The 25,110-nt window shown below is 38.9% G+C and overlaps 1 protein-coding gene across 4 annotated transcripts in view; it reads left to right on the forward strand.

Annotated features, from left to right (window-relative positions):
* The window catches only part of MRPS27 (mitochondrial ribosomal protein S27), a 49,019-nt gene that overhangs the window by 20,537 nt on the left and 3,372 nt on the right, over positions 1 to 25,110 (forward strand). For 2 of the 4 annotated variants that reach the window (XM_062017987.1, XM_062017985.1), the window contains exons 5-10: positions 13,258 to 13,372; positions 13,877 to 13,955; positions 15,099 to 15,214; positions 18,003 to 18,111; positions 20,516 to 20,658; positions 23,885 to 24,040. In XM_062017987.1, the coding sequence (XP_061873971.1) occupies positions 13,258 to 13,372; positions 13,877 to 13,955; positions 15,099 to 15,214; positions 18,003 to 18,111; positions 20,516 to 20,658; positions 23,885 to 24,040 (718 nt within the window). The remainder of the gene's footprint in view (positions 1 to 13,257; positions 13,373 to 13,876; positions 13,956 to 15,098; positions 15,215 to 18,002; positions 18,112 to 20,515; positions 20,659 to 23,884; positions 24,041 to 25,110) is intronic. The other 2 variants (XM_062017986.1, XM_062017988.1) reach the window with 2 other exon arrangements.

Consider the following 25,110-nt stretch of genomic DNA (forward strand, 5'->3'; position numbering starts at 1 on the left):
TGGTAGCTAGGGGAACCACATGTTGTTTCTTTGGATCAGGTGAGGATTCGACCCAATCTGTAGTTCAGGGAGCATTTAAATAGCCAACAAAGAATTCTTTCTTGAGTTTGTTGTTAAAATTGGGAAAGAGTATACAAGAAAGCAGCTGATAGGAACTCCTCTCAGCTGTAAGTAAAGACTCAATAAACATTGCTTATTTCTCTTGCTGAAAAATAAGATTTGGATTTCTTTCCCCCTCACTGTAGAGCCTGCCAAACTGAAAGCACATGGATTTTGACAGCTGGCTTTGCAAGTAGATTTTCACCTTTACAAGTAATGTTTTTGTCTAATAATTGTGGATATAAACTAGCTTTAACCTCTAAAGTCAGCTTTATGATCATACTCTTTAAATTATCATTTACTTAATTGTGATTTCTTATCTTTCACAGCATTTATCATTTAACAAAGGGTATAAGTACTCCTTTCTTCAGTCTAATCAGTCACTTTCTACTTAGTTCTGTTAGCGAGTGCGCAGACCAAGGCTAAATAGAAACACAAGCAAAATATGTGGCCTCTGGTAGCAGAGAGCTTGAAGTGAAAATGGACAACAACCCTTCTCCTTTGCCTACATTGCTTGTGCCAAAGCTCAGACAAACCAGGCTTGCCATTGCTGTGTGTAACTGGGAATGGAGAAGATATGGCAGCTAATGTGAAAACATGACATTTGCAACAAGAGTGGTATGCTTCTGTTACTCTGCAAAGCAATTTCTTTTTCTTGTTTACCAGTGAAGTTACAGTCCTGCGGTGATTGCCCCTTTTTGTCCAGATTAAATCATAAAGCAGGAAGCTCATCTTATGTTAAATACTGTTATGTTGTTTTGATTCTTTAGAGGATTAAAAATTTTAAAAAGGCCACCTTGAAACACATCTGGCATATAATTAGAATCATAGAATCACAGAATGGTAGGGGTTGGAAGGGATCTTTAGAGATCATCTAGTCCAACCCCCCTGCCAAAGCAAGTCCACCTCGATATAGTGTTTTCCGTCCTCTTCTTTATTTTCCTGTGCACTGGATAAGATGACGTGTATAATGTCATGTCATGTGCGTTGTAGAACTGAATGTTTGCAAATGTCAGTTTAAAGCCTGAGTACAAGATGAGAGTAGGCCACTGCAACAAGGCAAGATGGGAGGGCATACTGGCCTTTTGTCATGCACTGATCCTCATGAGCAGAAGAAAAGCCATCGGTGAGATCCATTTGTAACTAGCAGTCTTAGTGGTGTTTCTATCTCAGAAGGGGAGGAACTACTAAATATCGCTTTAAATTTTGCCTGTTTTGAGTAGCACAACCTCATTTTATTGCACAGCTTGTACCTACCTGCACAAAGGAACATTTGTCCTGCAGTACATGCAGTACTTACAGTGAAGTACCTACTGTCTTCCTCTTTAAGTAACAAATCTGATGGTACAGGATTTTCTGGAAAAAAAAAAACTCGCAAAGATGGTAAGAGCCCGCAATTTTAAAATGGACTGGCAAAATGCTTGAATCAGTGTTGCCATGTTTTTCCTGATTTGCCTACTGCTCCATGTGCTTAATATTCACAGTGGAATAAAGACATTTGTGTCCCACAGATCTTGGAAGAAGTTAGATACACCAAGATACGCTAACTAGGAGTTAGCATCTGAAGTACTGTGGTCAGATAACTTCCTGTGGCTAGGAAACAATTAAAAATGTACCATGAAGGGCTTGGAAGATCTTTGATTTTCATTACTAAAAATGGTTTTTAGCAGAAAAATGTAGGGTTTGAAAAACAAAAAAGTATCAATAAACTGTTGCTCGTTGAGACGTGACATGACATGTAGATGGGTCCATGGTAGACCGCTCAGTAGCCAAGACTGGGCTACACACCTTGGATGTGGTTGCCTTTCTGACAGCAGCTGAAACTAAAGGTGAGTATGAGGTGCTTTGTCCCCTCTATTGCAGGTGTTTATGCTTAATATGAAAACCTTATTTGTTTACTGTGATACTTTGTCACATAACTCTGCCTCCCCTTTGCTCATGAGGTTCAGAAGGACAGCGATGGAGCACTGAAGAATGAAACACACAGGTGGTAGGTCAAAATTAGGTTGGCTTGAACTGTGGGGCTATGGCAGTAAATCTGTACAGATGAAACCTGAACTGTGCAAATCAATTTTTTAAGTCTTTGGCAACAGATGTAACTTTTGGCTCTTCCCTTGCTTAAGTTGGCTACTAAGATACATTCAGTGTTTGTATTCCTTCAGCACTCTTGCCAGCAGCTTCTTTTTTACTTAGATTGCGTGTGGTGTGAAACTGAACAACTTTGAAGAGTAAACAGTTTGACTCATACGCTTCTGTATTGCAGCTTTTTAATCCAGAGGAATACATTGCTTAGGTTCTGTGCAGATTCATCTGTGATTAAACTGATGTGTCAAGGGTTATGTCAGTGGGTGTAAAGTTAGAGTAGTTTGGAGACAATGTATGGTATATTTCTGGGAAGATACTTTGTAAAGCATAAAGAATTTGTGTAGAATTTGTTAATGTGGACTCCAACTCTATGTCAATTAGGTCTCTGGCAAAATTACATTAATTTTGGCCATATATTAGGCACTGTTAGAAAGTTGCTGTTTGCAAATATGGTAATAACAATGTATAATTACAGACTGGGGTCTTTTCCAGCTCTTAAAATAAAATGTTATTGTTGGCCTTTGTTGACAGCTGTTTTTATGCATACATGTTTTTGTGTTCCTTTTAATAGAGCATGAAAGGGCTGTACCATCATAAGTTAAGCCTAGCACTAGAAGGGAGAAACTCCTAAACACGCTAGAAGGCAGAAGTTCTTGAATGTTGGTCCTAACTCATTCAGTTCCCTCAGATACTGAATGAACTATTGTAAGAACTGGGGTTGCTGTCTTGTCACCTTGAAAAGCCTTTGGTACTGCATCTCTCTGTAAAGCTTGGTTAATGGTTACTGGAATGCAGGCTTTGCTGTGTCATCTCTGCAATAATTGATGACCAAGCGATGGAGGTTTTCTAAAGCATCTAAAGTTTTGGACGTTTTGGGGAGATTTTTTAAATTTTTTTTTTAATATCTGTTTAGCTTTGAAGCAATTTCTTCCCTAAAGTCAAATAATCTCACAGATTGCACTGGTTGAAGAAAAGACATGATGTAAGTACTATTTGGTACCCAAGAGGTTTTAAAAAATACTTCCATTAGGCAACTTACTGAAACCAACTTTCTGTTACAAACTGGCTTTCTGTCAGTCTTTAGCCCAGCATCTCTCTTACTGTGCAAAGTGAATCAGGTACAGAGCTGATTTCAGCAATTATAAATTACAAACAGGCTTTCACAAAGATTTTTTTTCATTTTGAAAAATTAATCTAACTTGTGTACCAGCTTTCAGACAGGTGGAGAATTAATTCAAGTAAAGACAGGCATAGCTGGGCTAGTAAAATGGTAACAGTCAAAGCAATACTTTACTTGTATGTGCTGGGTTTTACAGCCTTTGTATTAATCAGTTTTTAGAGACAGGGGTAATGATTCCAGCAGAACTGGCCCCTTGTTGGCCCCTTTAACATGGCAAATTTTCACCTGGCACATTCAGAAATTGCTGTGATTCAAAAACTTCCCCAAAGCAAGAAGTGTAGTGTGTTGTACAGCTTTTATTTTCTCTCTATATATTTTTATATGGCAGACTCCCAGGAAAATATATAATTAATGGAGGAGTTGATTTTAAAGTAGACTTTATTGTGGTTGCATGGGGACATGGAAAGGCACTAGAGAGTATCTTAACAGAATCACTATAGCAACAGCTCACCCCATCATTCCCAGTGTTTTCTTCAGCCTGTGATGCTCGGTATTCAATCACTAGATTATTAATGACATTTATATTCAAAACCAGTCCTTTTGATCGTAACCCCAGAGGTATTTTTAACAGAAATTCTAGGAGCTGTGTCCTTTACAGCCAATAGTTTGGGAAAACATTGGATTTTTTTGTTATTGTTGTTACTATGACAAGACTTTTTTGTTACTGTTAACTGTTGCTCTTTGAGTGAATTTCAGCTTTATGGTGAGAGCAGTATGGATTCTTTGTGTTGTTTGCCTGCCTGTTTTCCAAAGCAAGTGGGAGAGGTTGAGGAGGAAGAGAAAAATAGAAATACTATATTAAAGTGTGTGCTTATTTGGTTTCTGTCATTGAGAACATATCTGTAAGCAACAAGAAGTGAAGCAAATCTCCTATGCTGTTCACCTCATTGCTGTGTCCTGACCATAAAGGAGTAAAGCCAAGAAAGAGATGTAGTTGTTTCACAGTTTGCATTTGAAATAAAGCTTCTGGATGTTGATACCATGACCCAGTTGGGTTTTCTATGCATGAAACTAAAGTGAACACTGCTACCTTTTCTTGATGGCAGTACTTGTGCCATCACAATCTTCTTTTCTCTACCAGTCACATGGGGATCCCATTGTGGGATAGATGGCCATAGCTATAGCCAATTTGTAGCTTTAGTGAGCTAGCTGACTACCTTTCCTTTAAGCTACCTTGCTTAAATGTTATGTTTAGAACAAGCAACCATGTAGATACTGGATTTTTAAATGTTAAGACCTTTAGTATCTAGGTGGACATGGTCTGTGACTGATGTTCTATTATGTCAGGTTGAGGCACACAGAGCAGCTTCAACGCAACTGATACAGAAGAAACTCTTGGTGTGCTGCCGAAGAGTGTGCATGGCTCTGGGGTATTTTACATGGCTAGAGGAGCTTTAAAAAGCAAACATATTTAACAGCCTGGAAAGTGTTTTCCCAAGGACAAAGAGTGTACTGAGAAGCAGTATGTTGTTTGGGCCTGGGCTTTACTTTTCAGTCTGGTTATGAACTGATCAGTATAAAGGTTTGAGACATTCAAGAGGAGCCTGCAGGTTACTTAAATTGATCAAGGGTTTGAGCAGTTTCTCCTCTTTGCTTTTGCAAATGAGTGTGGATGGTTCAAGGCTGCTTCATTGAACCTAATGGCAGAGGGTTAGAAGAACTGCTTCACTCCAATTCTGATACATTTATTACTTGTAGACAGACAGATGAAGAATTCAGGTACTTTTCAGAGCCAGGAGTCTCGATAATTGGCTTTGAACTTTGCTATAGGCTCTGAATCTGTTGCTGTTACTGTTTCTTTTGTGGTAGTTCTTATGTCTATATATAAGGATAGCATTTATTCTGTGCTACTGTAAACTGCTTTCCCATTCATACATTGCTTTGAAATTTATAACATTTAAATAGTGTTTTGCAACTACTTGATGATACTGGTTTTTTTTTTTTTCTTTTTAACATAATAAGGCTGTTCTTCCTGTTTCACTCACAAAGGAACCTTAAATCCATCAAAAGGAAGAGCATTTAGTGATACAAGACAGTGATAATGGGCAGGAATTCTTGGTTTAGAAATTCAGCTTGTTGTTTGTTAATCAAGTCAGATTTTTTAAACTTGTCCCATTGCTGTTTTTGATAATTGATTTCTTACATTACTGATGCTGGTTGTTTATTTCAACACAAAAGAGAAGTATTCCCTCTTTTTTTTTTCAACTGAGTATAGACAGTTAATTCATGCAGTATTTCATATAGGACTGATAGATTCATACATACAGTTTTTAAAGACTGCATACAAACAAAGGTGAAGACAAGCAAAGAAGAGATGGAAAAATAGTTTTATTCATGTTTAATGAAAATTTCAGTCAACAAAGGTTTTTTCAGGGGTGTTGCCTTTAAGCTGTCACATGAGCAATGTCTCTGAGGCCATTTAAAATGCAGATGACTTTTCCCAAGGCCTGTGGCTTGAAATGACAAACAAAGGATGAGTTTTGGGTGATGGTTCCTTAGCCTTCCAGTTTACAAGCTAAGCCTGACTGGAATCTGTTTGATTATCATGTGCTGTTGCTTAAAAAATGTGCCTGGGAGTTAAAAAAACAGGGCATTTGCCAAGGAGCTTCACAGCCCGGTGTGACTTGTGTAAAATGTGGAGTGGCTTTGGATTCATTCCATTGAGAGACCTGCTTCCTGGCTTGTAGAGATATTTTGTGTGATATTTATTCATTTTCAGTCTCCTGGCATTTTGCTTCAGGACTTTTTAGAATTTTAAATAGATGAGAAGAAATCTGTCACTTTCCTCTCCTGATTAAAGCAAATGAACTGAACATGCAAAGTGATACTTTGCTCTAGTCCTAAAGCAAGAGAGATGCAAAATATAGAAGGAAGAAACTTGTTACACAAATGTTCCTTCCTTTCCTGGAGTCGATCCTACTAAGAGATTAGCAACATAGGAAACCTTTCAGGTTTTATCACTGAGGAAAGCATAGTAACTCCATCTCAGTGATGTGTATTAGAAATAATAAAAAAGTGAAGATTGCTAAGTATCCTTCTGTTGTTAGTTTCTCTGCTTCCTTACAATGTGGCAGAAGATAGTACAGGAATCTCTAAAGCATATGAACAAGAGAAAAACACAAGAGGTTTTATTTAAGGAACTGTTTTACATACGATGATGCAAAATTAGCAAAGTAAAATGAAGGTGAAATTTAGAAAGTCTTAAAGAAATGTGGAGGCCTAAGATATCCAGTTCTGTGCACTGGATATGTAGATCTTTACAGAATAGTTTCTGAGTATGTCAGAGAATGGAGAAAGGACAAGGGCTCTTCCTGTTTCACAGATGAGGGGGGAAAAAAATAAAAAATAATGTGTTACATAAGGGTAGCCTCTGGCAGTACTGGGAATTAGATTGACTCTTAAGAAAACTACAGAGTGCAAAATGGAAGCTTTGCATCAATCTAAGAATTAGAGGATATCTACTGAGCTGGCTTTCTCTCCATACAGCAGAGCTGTTCCTGGTACTCTATTACTTCTGCAGCACTTGCTGTTCTGTGATCCAGCCAGTTTTCCTTCACCATATTCTTCATTTGTGACTGTCCCCCTGTATCAAACCGTGGGGAAAAAACATGGTCGAGCATCTTGGTGTTTCTGTTTGCTCTCAGGATTCCTGTATCACTTCACTTGAGAACACAAAGTAAATGAAAGCAGCACTGAAGGGCATCACCACTTGATGGCACCAAACAATTAGAAAGACTATTTAAAATAAAGACGGGAAGTAACTCAGCTTTTCTGTAGTATGTGAGAGCACCAGTAGAAGTCATGCTTGCTGGATTAGTAGAGCACTCCATAAAGCAATCTCTACATCTGAACAACTTTTCCATTGTTCAGTTACTGTAACACAGCATGAATACTTCATCACTGTTGTAAATAATGAGCAACAGGGCCATTTTCAGGAAATCATTAAACTAAAAACATATTCTTAGCCTACGTGCTGGCAAGTTTTTGAGCAAAACAGAATGTGTGCTTCCTTGACTAAAAATGTTCAGGTTGTCTCGTACACTGTCCAGTCCCTGTGTCTCTTCCAAGTTGTAATCATTTTGCAAGTACGCAGCAATGATTTAATGAAAATCAAGTTTCTGGACTGCATTCTTTGAACACTTTTCCAAAATAAGAGGAATTTTAGTACCACTGCCCCATGTCTGTTAGATTCACAAATGACCTTGATATTTCAGGAGCTCCTTGTCTTACAGATATTCCTCTTCTTTGTGGGGACAGGTGTTCTCAGTTCTGACCCTGGCTGGATGCCAGGTGCCCACCACACCGCTCTATCCCCCGCTTCCTCAGCAAGCCAGGGAAGGGGAGAAAATAAGATGGGAGTCTCGTGGGTTGAGATAAAAGCAGTTTAATAAAGACGCAGCAAAGCTGCGCACATGGGAAGCAAAGCAAAAGCAGATAAAGCTGTTACTCTCTACTTCCCATCAGCAGCGATGTCCAGCCACCTCCCGAGAAGCTGGGCTTCAGTACGCGTAGCGGTTGCTTTGGGAAGGCCAGAAATGAATCTCGCCTCCCCTTCCTGCTCCTCTCCCCCAGTTTCTGTTACTGAGCTGACGTCATATGGTATGGAATATCTCCTTGGTCAGCTGTTCTGGCCATGGTCCCTCCCAAGATTGTGCCCAGCCACAGCTATTGGTGAAGGTGGGGGAAGGAATGCTGGAGGGACGGCCCTGATGCTGTGCGAGCAGTAGTCATAATATTGATATCAGCAGTAAGCACAGCACTGCAAGAGCTGCTGTGGAAAATCACTACCATCCCAGACCCACTACAATGACCATATTGATTCTTTAGCAATTAACATTAAAGTGTACTAACAGGCAGCTCCCCTAATACTGCTATGGATGCTTCTCCTTGTCTTTTCTGAACGCATTAGAAGAATCTTGTGCTTCTCAGGTTTTTATTAGTTCTCAGAAAAAATTAGTTTCAGCAGCAGACATCTGCAAGATAACCTTCTGATCTTTCCATTAAACATGCACAGGAATTGCTAGAGGCTTCCTTTGTTTAATTCACTCTGAATTCTTTGCTTTCTGTAGTTTTAACTTTTTTCTGTTTTTTCATCTGTCCCTGAACATATTGCCTTGCTTAATTATATCCTGTTTTGTGTCTTGTGGAGAAAGAGAAGGAAGAAGATACTTATGCTTGTCAGAATGACCAGCAATCTCCTCTTTCCCTTGATTCAGTTTGAAGTAAAAATATCTGCCACAATATTTGGTTAGTTTGTCTAGGTTAACTGTAAAACCAGATACTCTTTTGGCTTCTCTTCTCATTTAGCAGAGACAGACCTCATCCCATTATTATATGGATCAGAAAAAAATAAAGATTGCAGCATACCTGTTTACCTTTCACTTCCAGTTCTTCTACCACATCATGAATCAGTGGATGTGTGTAGTGTTGAGGGGTCATGTACATGCATATGGATTGCATTCCTGTTGATATGGAGACAGACAGTTTTGGCACCACTCCTTGTAATCATTGCCAGGCAACTGTTTTGTAATTAATTATTAGAATGAACTAGAAAATTCTTTGGCTGAAAAGCTGTTTGCTTTGTATTTGCATAGTACCTAGCACAGTAGAGACTGGCCTGAGAGTAAAGATTTTAATAGCAGCATACATAATTATATCTGATAGGTCCAGTGGTTGTCCACACACACACACTCACACTCAAACCTGTATCAGCCCTACAAAACACGTATGAGGATTTTTTGAAGGAGTTTTTATAACACACCTCTGAATTTTGGGCCTATTGATTCTGGAAACTTAGATTGATTGAGATCAATCTTAGATTCTGTTTCTAGACCACATCTACCACTGTTAGGTCTTTTACTGTCTAAGTGCAATTTTACTTGGAAACTCAGAAGCATTTTGCCACTACAGTAGGCTGTCATGTTCCCAAGATGCAGGAGGTATTGGAGAGCTCTTGGTCATAGAATCATAGAATGTCAGGGTTGGAAGGGACCTATAAAGATCATCTAGTCCAACCCCCTCCTCAAGCAGATCTGCCCAGATCAGATCATACAGGAACGCATCCAGGCGGATTTTGAAGACCTCCAGAGAAGTTGACTCCACAACTTCCCTGGGCAGCCTGTGCTAGGGCTCCCTCATCTGAACAGTAAAATAGTTTTTCCTTAAATGTAACTTCTGGTGTTCCAGCTTACATCCGTTACCCCTTGTCCTATCACTGAACACTACAGAAAAAAGTGTTGTCCCATCCTCTTGACATACACCTTTCAAATACTTATAATTAATAAGGTCCCCCCTCAGTCTCTTCTTCTCCAGGCTGAACAGCCCCAGTTCCCACAGCCTTTCCTCATAAGGAAGATGCTCCAGTCCCCTGATCATCTTGGTGGCCCTGCGCTGGACTCTTTCCAGAAGTTCTCTGTTCCTCTTGAGCTGGGGAGCCCAGAACTAGACACAGGACTCCAGATGAGGCCTCACCAGGGCAGAGTAGAGGGGAAGGAGAACCTCCCTTGACGCGCTGGCCACACTCTTCTTGATGCCATTGGCCTTCTTGGCCACGAGGGCACATTGCTGGCTCATGTTGAGTTTATTGTCAACCAGAACTCCCAGGTCTCTCTCTGCAGAGCTGCTCTCCAGACGGTTACTCCCAGCCTGTACTGGTGCATGGGGTTGTTCCTTCCCAGATGCAGGACTCTGCACTTGTCCTTGTTGAACCTCATGAGGTTCCTCTCTGCCCAACTCTCAAGCCAGTTGAGATCGCGCTGAATGGCAACACAGCCTTCTGGTGAATCAGCCAGTCCTCCCGGTTTGGTGTCATCAGCAACTTACTGACAGTACGCTCTGTCCCCTCATCCAGGTCGTTGATGAAGACTGGCCCCAGAACTGATCCCTGTGGAACTCCTTTGGCCACAGGCCTCCAACTCCATTCTGTGCCATTGATCACCACCCTCTGGGCTCTGTCATTCAGCCAGCTCTCGATCCACCTCACAGTCCATTCATCCAAGCCACACTGCCTGAGCTTTCTGATGAGGATGTTAATGAAGAGTGTCAAAAGCCTTGCAGAAGCCAAGGTAGATGACATCTGCTGCTCCCCCCTCATCTGGCCAGTCATTTATACTCTCATAGAAAGCTATCAGGTTGGTAAAACAAGAATTCCCCTCGGTGAATTCATCCTAATAACCATCTTTTCCATCTTTTTCTCCCTAATAACCATCTTTTCCTTTGTGGCATTCAAACTGAGTTGTTCCATCACATTTCCAGGTATGGAGGTGAGCCTGATGGGCCTGTAGTTTCCCAGGTCATCCTTCTTGCCTTTTTGAAGACTGGAGTGACATTGGCCATTTCTGGTCCTCAGGCACCTCACCTGTCCTCCATGATCATTCAAAAATGATGGAGAGCAGCTTAGCAACTATATCAGCCCGCTCCTTCAACACCTATAGGTGCATCCTGTCCAATCCCATAGATTTGTGGGTGTTCAGCTTGCTCAACAGATCTCTAACCTCATCCTCGTCCACCAAGGGAAAGTCTTCTGTTCTCCAGACTATTCTGTCTTCCAGGGACTGGGCTTCCCAAGGGCCAGCCTTGGCAGAGAAGATGTGAGGCAAAGAAGTCATTCAGTAGTCCTCCCTTCTCTGCATCCTCTTGACACCAGGACACTCTCTGTGTTCAGCAGAGGGCTCACATTCTCTGCAATGTTCCTTTTGATGCTGAAGTATTTGAAAAGCCCTTCTTGTTTTCCTTAACTTCCTTTTGCCAGGTTTAATTCCAAAAGGGCTTTGGCCTTCCTGGTTTTGTCCCTGTGTACTATGGTGATGTTCCTATATTCTTTCCAAGAAACCAGGTCCTTTTTCCACCTAACATTTCTTTATTTTCCTCGAGGCAGTTTCAGTAGTTCTTTTTTTCATCCATGTAGGCCTCTTGCTTCTTTTTCTGGATTTTCTACTTGTGGTATACTCAAGAGATACAGCTCTGCAAAAAGGTAAATGTACAAGCCCATTAAAACTTTTCTGTTTGGGGTTTTTTTTAAAATATTTTTTAAAAACTTAAAAATTTTTTTGTTTTAAAAATATTTGCATTCCTCGTGTGTAACTAATTAGGAGGAAGGATGCCAAAGATTATATCAAAAGTGAGCCTTAAGTCTGTCTAAGCATCATGTTTTTCTAAGACAAGTAAGTTGTTTTGCACTTCTGAAACAATGTTGACTATTTAATGAAGCAACTTTAAAATTAGATGCTGGCAGCTTTATTGCTGGGTGCTGGTGTTGCAATCTGACCCATCTTAAATGGGTGGTGAAATCGTCTAGCATTTAGGTCATTGTTTCATCCAAATATGATTAAATCTAAATGCCTATAATTGATGCTTCCTGTAAGCGTTATTGAAACAGGACTTTAATGAAAGCAAATACACATGCTTGCTGTTCCCAATATTTGAACTCTGGGGGGAAGAAAATGGAAAGCAATTAGAGCAACAAAATGGATGGTTGTAATTTAATATTCAAAGCATGCTTTTCCTGTTAAATTCTAATTTAATGGGGAGATTTCTTGTGCCACTTACAAAACCATATATTAAGACTTTGTGTAGTTGTTTAGCTCTGCTTTTGGAACGGATGTCTTTGCATTCTGAAGACTCTTTAGGCTGCAGTACCTTTCCAGGCTTGGTCCTCAGTGTAGCCATCAGCTGTGGGATGCAAGACACGGAGGTTCACTAAGGGAGAAAGGTAGTTGGTGGCCACATTAATCTGATAAATGTTCTGGAAAGCATGCTCACTCATATGGAAGAGCCAGCCTGGCCTCTAAATGGTGCTGCAGCTTGGCTTGAGGCTGCAAGCATCTGTACATGAGTGCAACTCAGTCGTTGATGTTTTCTACAGTAAGTGGCAGTTCTGTATTGAGCCTATTTTTCATGCATACAATTTGAATTAAGAAAGGTTATGTTCATCTCTTGGCACTGAAGTGTGAAAATCAGCCCAGGACCAAGGCAGCAGCTCCTACCAGTGGACTCTTAATTGTTTTTTGAGTCTTTGCCAAAGATAAAGCTCCGTATGCTTTTTGTCATCACTTCTTCAAATACAGAACAAAATGTGTGTGCCTGAATAAGGATGAAATAAAAGAAGCTGAAAGGGAAAGTATTTATTTTACAAATTGATTGAGCTCATGAGTCAGTTTCCTGGGAAAACAGGTTAAAGAAACTTCCATTGGGAGCAAGACATGTGCTGCAGGGGGGCAGGGGAGGGCTCTCCAGCAGTTTCCCCTTTGCATGAGGCATGCCTCAGTGATAGGCATTTCTAAAGCAAATGAAGCATGCATCAGCACAGGGATGGCTTGTGCTGAGGCACAATGAATTCTTAAGTGGTTGAAGGTGAGGGATGAGTTAGAGAGAGGATGGGACACATTACAGGAGCTTCAAAGCTTCAGGCCAAGCTCTATTTTGATGTAGTTCTAGTAGTTGCTGGTGTCATGGAAAAGTGTTGCTCTTTGAAGAGACCAGCAACAATAGAGTGTTGTACAGAGTGACAAGGTTAAGAAGTACTACAGTGTTTACAGCAATCTCAGTTGGCCTTTGTAAATGTACTGAGCTATTCTTCTATCTAGTCATCTTTACAGGGGAAAAGCAGTAGACTTTCTGGAAAGTGAAGTTTAAAATATTACACAATTGTGAGAAGGTCAGATTCCTCCTTCATACAGACTATTAAAGTACATAAAGTTTTGTTTCTCTTACTTGAAAGGGCTAGCTGGAGCTCTTTGGAGAACAATGATTGACTGCAAAGTTAAATGCAGATGGATTTATATTTGAGACTATGAAAGATGGGGGTTCTAAAACTCCTAGTTTGTAGATTACAGAATTTGTTTCTGTGATAACAAAGAGTCATATTGTCAACTGGACTTTTTATTGTCTTTTAGGTTTCGGCATAGTCCAAATTGCTGGTACTTGAGAGACTGGACCATCCATAGCTGGATCAGACAGTGCTTAAAATATGATGCACAAGACAAAGCATTATATACATTAAAAAACAAGGTATGTTTTTAAAAGGAAAAGAAATTAATTTATATGATCAGCTTTATGAGACAAGTGTGGCTTACATGGAATTCCTACTGCAACCAGGTCCTGTAGAGCGGTTTTAAGTTCAGATATTTCTTTGTTGAAAATTAATGTTATGCATGAATTATAACTAAAGATCTCTACAGCTTTTATTTCCTCTTCTTTCCCAGAGCTTTTTTGTTTTTAAACAGTGTTGGTGTCCAAAACACTATAGATGCAGGACAGGCATAAAAACCTGACAGACAGTGTCCCTCCTGGTCCCAAAGGCCTGGATGAAATGCCAGAGCAAATCCAGGACAACAAAAATTAGAAGGCCAACATCACAGGAGCTGTGCTAATTTGCTGTGTTACTTGGATAACTGTCATGTTGCACCAGTGTGCATTGTCATGATTCTGATTCTTTCTGGTACCTGCAGCATTATGCTTGAGAAGATTTGAACAGATTTTCACCTTTGATTTTTTTTTCCTTTTTCTTTTCAGATTCATTATGGAATTTTCCCAGATAATTTTACATTCAATATTTTGTTGGATTGTTTTATAAAGCAAAAGAAATATGAAGGTAAGAAAATATGTACCAATTCTGCATTAGTCATATGCTCTTCCATCTGCAGAGCCTTTCTTTGAATTAAAAAATTTTACCCCTAGTTTCTCTGAAGTCACCTTAAAAACAAGCCTTCTCATTCCTTTGAACTATTTTTCTGCATGTTTATGTCTCATTTCTGTTGGGTTCTTATTCGATACAGAATTTTCAAAGATGTCCAAATCACAGTTTCTACTGTGATTAATCCCATTCAGTTTTCACAAGTCTGACCTACATGCTAGTGACATAATAAGAGTTATTAGTGACAAGAAGAGTGTTATAAGAATCAAAATGCATGTTGGTAGAGTTCATCTTACCTACATTTAGCTATTCAAAAAGCTATATATCTGAACTGCCTGTTTAGACTTCTGTCAATGGAGAGACACAGCTATGCAGAATTGCCATGTTATGCTGTCTGTCATTCCCAATTGACTCTTTAGCAGTTGATATGAATAATCCTTTCATGTTTGATGACAAAAATTTAAGGCGTAAATTTCACTGCAGATTTTCTGGTACTATAGACTTGCAGTGAGCTTTTCTTTGCATAAGGCTCTTAGAATTGCAGGACTTACCTATAGCTTTTATCATGAAGATTTTGCTAAATGGCAAATTAATACTTGCATTTATTTTGCTTTGGGAATCCTGAAAATTCTCTCCTATTCCATCCATATTTCTTTCTGGTGACAGACTCAGGGTCTTTTGTTTAACAGACTGGCTTTCCTGACAGGGAGTGCCACTGGAATTGCCAGTGTAGCTCATCTAGAGCACTGTTTACTGAAGACAGTGGGTGCAGTGGGTGGTCAGTGATGTTTCTGCTCTGTTGTATTTTCCTGTCACTTTACGAACAGTGAATTTAAGACTCTCTTCTGTTTGTAACCTAAATGCAAGGAGTCATTTTAGAGATTTTTTTACAAAACTGTTAATTATTGAAGGGCTGAGCAAAGAAGAGCTAGTTGAAGACTATAGAGCAAAGATGTTAGGAAAGCTTCTTTGCTGTACTCTCATGCTACTCATCCCATTCTTTTTGCAGTGTTTAAATAACCCAAGAGAGTAAGACTAATTCTATACTAACAGTAGTAAGAAATCTTTTTACTTTCTCCCTCTTTCTGTTTTACTCCACAGATGCTATGTCAGTAGTAACAGAGATTATGCTGCAAGAAAATTTTGATGAATTCTCAACACAGCTGATTTCTCTCTATGTTTTGTACCAGTACCTGGCAACGAAGTCTGAACATACAGTAAGCTGACTACACTCAAACTGATACATAAAGCCTCCAAGTATTGTAGTGCAGTCAGTTATGTATTCAATCTTGAATAGATTTAATTTTTCCTAAGTTTACTGGGAAAAAATAGGTACTCCCTTTTTTTTCCCCATTATTTTTACAACTACAGAAGAAATGTAAAAGCAAGTAAAAGCAAAATATGAAAGCCATCAAATGATTTGTTACCCGTTTTGCTACTTTTTGTGAAAAATAATGTGCGCTGGGATTTTCAGAGTTGATATATGCCCATTGCAAGGTTTTGCCCATTTCAATTTAGTTCAAAGAGTTCTATCAATTAACACAAAAACAGTTTTGTCAATTATTGTATAGGACACTGTTAAGTATTGCTCATCATTAGAGCTTAGTAATAGTGGTGTTGCAGAATTAAAAAGCATTTTCACTAGGATTTTTACTATCACGTTTGGCTTTGAGAATATTGTTTCTAGTAAGTGTTTTTAAAAACTAAATTCATTACCTCTCTTCTGTCTCTGAGGATTAGGGTTTTCGTATTTACTTGTCATTTGCGTAAGGCAAATATGACAGTTCAGGCTCTTGAAACTGGCATTATTCTACTTTTGCAGAAGGGGCTCAGGTATTAGTTAAGAGCACAGCCATGTCCATCACTTTAAACAACTACTTTTCATGTATTTTGGCACAAGCCTTTAATAGCATGTTGTCATCTATAAGGAAAATGCTTGAAGCATCCATTTGTCTTACATGAGGCATCTTTCAAAATGTATGTTATGGGCACCATAAGATTTGATTCAGTTGGGTTGGAATTTCAGTTTACGTTGTAGAAAACAAATGCACACTTGCCCAGTTCTTCATTCTCCTTCATTTCCCAGAAGTCTAGTATGCTTGATCACTCCAACATGAAAATCAAAGGCACTCATTTTCCCATTGTGCGTCTCTATGTTTGTGTATCCTCACTGCAAAGACAAACACTTACGAATGTGTGTAGTGTTTCATGAAAGATGGATATGCAAGCAAGGTTGGTGCGGACAGATGGTATTCATCATAGACAAATGTGGACATTTAAGACGTATATTTTTACAGCTGTGACTTGTTTAATAAGTTTTTTACATAAACTCCATTCAAGCCCAGCAATAAGCCATATTTTTTTATGTATACAGCATACAGAGTACGACTCAATGCCTCGTATTGCTTAGTATCAGCTTTCCATGTTTGATTTAAAAAGCGGGGATAGACAGAGTCATGAGATCTGCTCAGCCTGAAAGTCCCATTCCCTTTTCCCAACCTGTGAGACAGGCTCAGACAGTGTTCTCTTGGCCATAGCTTAGGGTCCAGCAGCCTGATTAAATGCTTTTTAACTTTGAGAGCTGAATCCTGGGTAATTTGACTGTATTTGTCCTTAGTGTTTACAGCAGTAGAGATAGAAAGCTTCCGTTATTATTCTGCCCTAAACACCACTGAAAGCTTTACTGGTCTTGTCTCTCCCATGAAAGTTGCCTTCTTGACTGCTGCAAACAACTGGCATGGTTGCCACTTTCCACTTTAAAGGCGTTGATGTTAAGTTCTCGCAGTTCCCCCAGTTCTGGGAGCCAGGTGGACCAGCTCCCAAAAGAACCTAAGCTGCTAAAAGCCCTGTTTTTCCAGTTGCATCTGATTTTCCTTTTTAACATTCAGCTGGAGTGTTTAATTCAGCATAAAACAGCCCTATGCCCTTGTGTCCCTTTTCTGAGTCAGGCAAATACCTTGCTTGACTGTCAGGTATTTTCTGTCAGATCATAACATGCAAATTCTTATAGCACTTGAGTGGAGACAAAAAAAAAAAGTGCCACACCTTAAAGAGACATCTCTGAATAATGCATTAAAGGTTGAACCTTTGTGCTTTTTAAAACTCAAGTGTCCCTCATAGTATTTTCCAGAACGACTCTTCCTTTCACTGGGGATGTTTTAGGTCATAAGATAATAAATAGACACTGAAGTACCTTGCCACAAAAACTATGTGTTATTTAGACTTTTTCCAGTCTGTTGTTTTTTTTAGCTTCCATTTTACGAATTTTCTTAGTAATAGGAGTTGCTCATCTCCTTTCACTTGCAGTAAAGGCACATTTATCCTTGATGTTTGTGCTTCTCTAGTCTTGAAAAGTGTACTGTACTATTCCATAACAAAACAAAATTAACACAGTCTTGTGGTTTTAACATACCTATTGATTAGATACCCTTCCTTAGCCATCGCTGTTGGTCTGTCTCAGGCAGCTGGTACTTCTCTCTATCTGGAGAGACAGCTGTACTTTTAGTCCTGGAGTATAGAGTGGGCTTGGTGAGTCACATATGTTCTTTTCAGAGCACAGATTTTGGAGTAACCATTAACAACATATAATCTCAGTATTTTCCTGTTTTAGTGAGGGATAGTAGAGCATGTATCTTGCTACATACTTAAAAGGCTGTTCTAGTATAGAAGCCTTTTTTTTTCTCCTTCAGCAGTATTAGCCTGAAGCAAATTGTGAGACATACAGGACAGAGCTTGACCAGGGTAACCTTCTGTTATGAAGAAAAAGTGCTGATTGACTTCTGTGCAAAATCTCAACCACTCACATTTTACTGTCTCTGGAAAGAGGGGTGTTCCTCAGTATAATAGGTACTGTTTCTTAGGATATACATAGTGTAACTCTGAACACTGTACATGTTTAATGGTTCTTTATTGTTGAGACATCTGGTGAAAGCCACGTGTGCTGTCTTTGGCTGCCGCCATTTTATGTTTGCATTTGTCAACAAATACTTACTTAGTTTACGTTAGTTGCAGTGGGAAGAGGAGAGAAATCTTGGAGCATCACTCCTGCTAACAGGTCTAAAGCAAACAAATACTGTGGGCTTTAGCTCCCAGCTCTATGGCTATGCATTCCTTGGTAAGTTTTACCTCCCTCACAGCCATCTTTTCCCTCTTGTTTTTAATGACTAAATTGAATTGGCATCTTTGCTTTACTAAAATGTACTCTATGAGGCGACTAAGGAAAAAAACCAAAGAACAAAACAATAGAAATGGTAAAAGGAACAATTTCAGAGTTAACACTGAATTTGTTTTGTAAGCTTGGAGAGCAGTACTGGTTTGAATTCTATGCCCTTTATCACACAAATTCAGAATCTCCTTTAGAGCTTCCTGCAGGTCTAGATTGGCAGCTGAAAGAAAGAAGATGTTCTTAAAAAACAGTAGGGTTGGTTTGTTTGTGGACCAACAAATTTTAAAAAAACCCAAAAGTACAGAGTTTCATAATGCAAATTTAAGGTTATGGACAAGAGATTCTTTTTCTATTTAGTGAGTGTCTTAAAATAATCCTTAAACCTCAAGAAATGCAGAGAGCACAGCCTGAAACACACTATATTTAGGACATCTGCTACTATGAAATTCTGTTGTTAACAGCAGATAGCAGTGCCTTTATCCTGTGTCTGTAAAGGAGTCTTTACTGCTGATGATACACTGTATTATTGAAGAGCAGTTAGATCAGAATATATCCAGAATAGGAACTGGGGTAAGTAATTTGCAAATTTCCACCAACCTTTAGAGGAATATAGTGCAGATACATTTTGTCCCTCTCTGAGAAGTGGTTATTTACTTTCAAATAAATAATTAATTTTAAAATTTATGATTATGCAGTTGTTCCATTACTGCATTATACTTCATTCTAGATTGTATTGAGGGTAATAAAAAGCAGACTTACTCCTAAAATGTGCCCTTTAAATACCATGTGTAATGGCAGAGTTAGGATGCTGATTCACTTTTATCATGACCATGAGACAGAAAACTCATTTTCAGTCTAAAAGAAGAATAAATATGAGAATGAATTTGAAAGTAAGATTTTCCATAGAACTGTAGTTTAGTATCCTGTCGAGATACTGATACAAATAGAAACTTTGCTGTCCAGTTAGCATTCAGTTTGAAGTGATTTTTATGTCATATAGATTAGTTGAGTAGTGCCTGTATTTCAAAAGTGTGCTTCACTGTTGTCTGTGAGCTGTAGTACTTGTTCCATGACATTGACATTCAGTAGATCAAAAGCTGTTTACTGTTATGTCACGTATTGCACAGTCTTGCCAACACTAATGGAACCGACCTCTGAGAGAGTGGAAGATTTCTACAGGCAAGAGTGGCCTCAAGCACCTCAGCGATTTTAATTTAGCCACTGTCCATAAGCTATGTCTGTGCACTTACTACCTTGCTGTATCTAAACTGTTGTCTTCCATGTAGAGAAGAGTAAGGTGTGTTTCATGGTTTCCTGTTGTCATAGCCAGAGTGTGAATTAGAATGAGAACTTATATACAACTCTTGTTAGCTACACCAAAGTGGTATTGGTTTTTACATTTACAATAACAAAATCAAAACCTTAGAGTGACAATCATTATAAATTAGTACTCACCAACTGCAAAGTTATGTACATTTCCTGTGTTATATCGGAGGTTTGTGTTCTCTAGTAATTACCATCAGAAGAAAAGCCACATTGTCAGTGGCGCTGTGTATCACAGGTCCTGCTAAAGTCACTGAAGACCTTGGTGCATAGAATGTCCTAAATTAGGAGCCAAATTTTCATTTTGGCAGGTCTCTCAAAGTTCCTGTCTGGAAGCTCCAGCAGAAATAGGGGTACTAAGCTGTATAGTCAGCCAGAGCGTATGCTGTAAATACTGTACATCTGGCCATGGCATATGTGTAAGTAGACACTAAAAGCTATGGAGGAGCCTCATATTTAGTGCACACATAGAATGATAGAATTGTTATGGTTGGAAAAAACTTTTAAGATCATCAAGTCTAACCACTAACCTCACACTGCCAGGCACATCACTAAGCTAAACCATGTCCCTCAGCATCTCATCTACGCATCTTTTAAATATCTCCAGGGATGGTGACTCCACCACCTCCCTAGGCAGCCTGTTCCATGCTGCAGTCACTCCTTGGAGATGTTTGAGTTCTTTAGACATCCTGCTCAGAGCTGTTGTTCAAACTGCCAGACAATCAGAAAAACTGATCGCTGTCTCTTTTTTTTTTTTTTTATGGACAAAATTTCTGTGCAAGAGTGGAGAGTGAATAGGAGGAACCACAAAACAAATGTGTAATAGCTGTGAAGTTGAGCAAAAAAGAAGGTACCTTAATAGAAAAAGGTAATAGCAGTTCTGTCAGAGCAGCTCTGTAGAAGTGTGTTATTTTTATCACAGAAGCCAAGACACTTGCCATCACTTCTAAAAAACCAGAGCCAACCTGTATGGATTCCCTTAAAACTGAAGTGTTAAAGTAATAATGCTAAAGTATGTTTTTTATCACAGGAAAAGTGGAGTTGAATAAAGGGCTAAGAGCTGTATACAATCTAATGCCACTGATCTGGACACCTGGATACTTGAATAGAGCCTTGCAAGTGATGGAGAATGTGGCATCATTGTCAGGGGACAACAAAATCTGCAAAGAAGCTGTGAGTATGAAAGCTATAACCTGCTGAACAGAGGGAATTCTACATAAGCCAAACTCCAGTAAAACCTGTGGCCCAGCCAATACTTCAGAAGTTTTTTGAAAACAGAGGTAGTAGAGTTTGGAACACAACCACAGTTTTCACTTGATAAGCCAGCAGTGATATCTACTCACGTGTTCTTGGGCATGTGTGTCTGTGATTGCCACAAACCGTGGCGAAACCAAAGTATGTTTCCTAAGCCTTCCCCTCCCTGTAGAAACATCTGAGTCAGGGTCACAGGGAGCACATGTCTCTGGGAATGGGAAGATACCTCTGTTTCCCAAGCTTTTGAACCTACTTGGAGACATACCACTTAGCAGTGAGGATGAAACATCACATTACTCCTCTCCTGGCTAATTCTGTGGGTTCTGTGCTCTCTGAGATGATGTCCTGACTGATACCAGTCCAAAAACAGTACAAAGTGATTTCTAGAAGGATTGTAGTGCCCTCAGCTGGGGAAGATGGATAGATTTGGTCCATTTCTGAGGTCAGCTCCAGCTAAAGAACTGGGGTCTTAGGAGTGCTGTGGGGCATCAGGCTGATCCTAGATTAAGGAGGAGTAATTTAGGAAAACACCGCTACATAGGCTGGAGTATAGAAACAGCACCAAGGTCTCAGCTCCTCTCTAGAGGCTCTTTCCTGAAAGTGTCTCTCCTAATGGAGGTCTCCCTTTTGGTAGCATCACTACTAGGCTTGCAGTCTCTGCATTTCCCTTGACAAATTCCAAGATACTGCTCAGTAGGTTCTTCTAGTTATTGCCATGTTTAATACTGGACAGTGAAGGAAGGAAATGTTGCATCTGCAGCTTCCACCATTTTGAGTTACTTCTTCAGGTGTGTGGTTTTGGGGATTTCTTCTTCACTCCAAGTATGGAGCGCTCAGCCTAATACACTTGTGATTTTTTGAAAAGAAGGCTGTGCCTGACTCTGGTACAGTGGGTCTGTAGAAGATCTCATCCTCCCACGTACTGATACTGTAAAAATAGTGCACACTAGTGATGTCTAGCAATGCCTTCTTTGCAGAGTCACTTTGTACTCAGTGAACAACTAAGAACTTAAGAAATTAATTTGTTGCTGTTTACTTACTATTACTGTAAATATCTCTGTCCAAGTACAGTAGTAGAGCCCAAAAAATAATGACCTTCAGAGACACAAATAAACTTCCCTGAGCTGATACGTGGCCTCATTTGGAATTTGATTGCAGTATATAAACAATAGCGCAAGTCACATAAGTTTCACCAACCTGATGACAAAGTGCAGGCCTGGATGTTTTGTTACAATCAAAATTATTTTTCTGTAATGTGTTTTTGTGACCCTAATGCATAGAGGAAAACAAGGAAAATATGTTGGTCCATTTATCTGGTGTAATATAATTAGGGTATATTGATTTGCATCATCTGGCCTTTGCCACATAAATGCTTCTTAAGATTTTACTATTAAAATCCATAAAGATATTTTTAATTACACTTTCTAACTAAAATGCAGTATTCCTAAGGGTGAAGGACTAAAAGCACTGACCAGGTCAATACTAGCATCACCAAATTCAGCAGCAGATGTTAACAGAAAAAACCTCAAGTGCCATAAACCCTTTTTTCCCGTAGTATCCCGGGCCTGTCTTTAGCAGGACTAAATTGACTGTTAAACAATTTCCTTAAACCCATATCATGGATTTAAGTCCAGGCCCTGTTATGAATCATTGTGGTTGCATGCCTGCACACTCTTGGAGTTACTTTTCTTTGCAAACTTGGTTGTTTTCCAAAGTGTGATATGAATTTCCAGCTGAATAAATTTCATTGTCTAAAAGGAAAGTTTTTAAGTGAACTTTTTTCAACTGTGCAGTTTTGCCATAAACATTTTCAAGTTTCAAGTTACCAGTCACTTTTCTTTCAGGCTTTAAGCTTCCATAAATTTCTAACTGAAAGAGTATCTCTTTTCTCTCTCTCATAACTATCTTAAAAATATAACTGTTTTAGTATTGTGTTATTTTGTTTAACTGTGAATAAGCAAGGCAAGTTTAGGGTTTTTTCAGCTGTCTGAGAATGTCTCTAAGAAGTCTATGCATTACCAAACACATAGGTTTTATTTCATTAGTGCTCATTTTTAAAGATTACATTTCAGTGTCATAGAATCATAGAATGTTAAGAATGTGTCAAGAATATTATTTCAAGAAAGTCTAATTTTTATTCCTTTAGCATTATAAACTTATGCTAGGAAAATGAAACCATAAATATCAAAATCCCTTTTGCTTGGAGAAGGCATAACAGATTCAAAAGTTACACAGTTATTTCATCCTACTGATAAGCATTCAGAATTAGAATTCATGGAAATATAACAACTCTTTGCATTTGTAAAACCTGAAGGTTAAAATGTAGGCAGCCTGCATTCTGTAACTCCAGTTATGGAGAACATGTTATTCCCAAAACAGCATCAACATCTGTACAGCAGTTCCATCTTTTGTACATACAAAAATAATTTACCAAGTCCCTTAGTGAAGCTCATGCATTCTTTTGATAAGACTGTAATTAGAGTAGGAGAGGATGATTCTCTTACTATGTCAAAAGACAAAAACATGAGAACAGAGGTATCACAGTTTAAAAATATACCTAGACCAAAATGTTATATGCCTGCGTTTGAATTTTCCCTGTTTAAATTATCGAACTAATGATAGGAACGAATATTCTTGTTGCTGAAGAGATGATTTCCCTGCTCCTCTTCACCAAAGAGATACTGAGGTAATCTGTTAGAGAATATATTGTTCAGACATTATTGTTCAGATCACAATAGATGCATCTGAGTATACGGTGCTAGTGCTGTTACCATTGTGAATACCATTCAGCATTAGTATTTCTAGCTGGATATCAGGCCAAGAGGTGACATTAGCCAAATGCTTGACAGATCTGCAAATATCTGTCAGCATTTGAGTCACAAGGAGTTTTACTGTTAACAGAGGGTGGTGGAGTTTTTCTGTTGCAAGGATTTAATGTCCAACCTCAGAGGTTTCAAGTACAGTACAAAATTCTTCAAAGACAAAGTCCTGCGTCTTTTTAGAATTTGGTTGTCTTTTTATCATACACAGAAGCCATCTCAAAATACATAGTAACATGTGAAGTTCTTTGTGAATGTGACAGTGATGTTACTTAGATTGTGTTCCCAAACAGTTTATGCTAACAATGACAAATGTGATTGTTCAGATTGATGCTCTGGAGACAATTTTGCAGTCTGTCCTTGAAGCAAAACCTGGTCCAGAATCAGCTGATGAAGTCAAGGAATTAGAGCAGAAGACACGACATGCAGATTCAGAAGAAACAGAACAATCTAAAGCACCTGAATACTACAGCCGATTCAAGGTAAGAGAGTTTTATTTCTCTAAATATTTCTAAGCTATAGAACATCTACTAGAAGATATATATGCTGGCTTCTTTTAGCCAGTAGACTGACACTACTTCAGTGCATCAGGAGTCCTACCTGGCATTTTTTAAACTAATGTCACTTTACATTTTCACTTCTTAAACAGGAAGCAGCAGCGTACAAAGGCATAAATGCTCAAGGCCACTTGTCTTTTGTCTGTCTGCTGGGATTTTGTGTTCACTTTTCATACATCAAAATGATAAATCCAATCCTATTCACAAAAGTATTGTGTCTTAAGACATTCATTATCTGACCTTGTGTGGGCTCTTGCTCATTAAGATAAATTGTAGCAGGCATGAGACCATCCTGATTTTATCATCCCTTTGTGCATGTTGTAACTAAATAGGAATGTTGCATCCTGTACTTGCAGTCTGGAGAATTAAGTAAGGCTCTATTGCCTCCTTTTTATCTTCATTCAGGTCATCATGCTGATAATAAGAATCTGAAACACCAACAGTTGTTCATTAGTTGTTCATTAGGGCACAACTATACGAGTACATTTTATTTGATCGCCTCATAGCTATATAATGAGCTTATTTTATTTTATCATTGCTGATATGTACTGCAGTAAAAACCAAATACTCCAGTCTGAAACTAGTCTGGCAGGTAGTTGCAGGAGCAGTACTTTTTTTGTAACCCACTCATTTCCATTGTTGCTGTCATGACCTTAGCCAGTTGGTCTGGATACAGACTGTTGTTCTTTTAAAGCTGAAGGACTAGTATCCTATGGTTTCACTTCACATACACACACTTTTCCTTTCTTTGATTTTTATTTACATAAATTATTTGCCACTAATCTTTAGATAGAAAACTGGCTTGGTGGGCATTTAAAACTTTTTAATTAAAGTGCTTGGGAATCAGTAGGTGCTCAGCATGTAATAATTAATGCCTGAATGAATTACAGTGCATTAGATAAACACAAGTGCCCTTTGAAGCAGGGAGTGAGACCTTTTTATGAGTCTCTTATTGTCTGTCCGTTGTCTAGCCTTGAAGAAAATAATGGAGGGTG

This window comes from Colius striatus, chromosome Z (assembly GCF_028858725.1).
Source record: "Colius striatus isolate bColStr4 chromosome Z, bColStr4.1.hap1, whole genome shotgun sequence".
NCBI classification, from domain to species: Eukaryota; Metazoa; Chordata; class Aves; order Coliiformes; family Coliidae; genus Colius; species Colius striatus.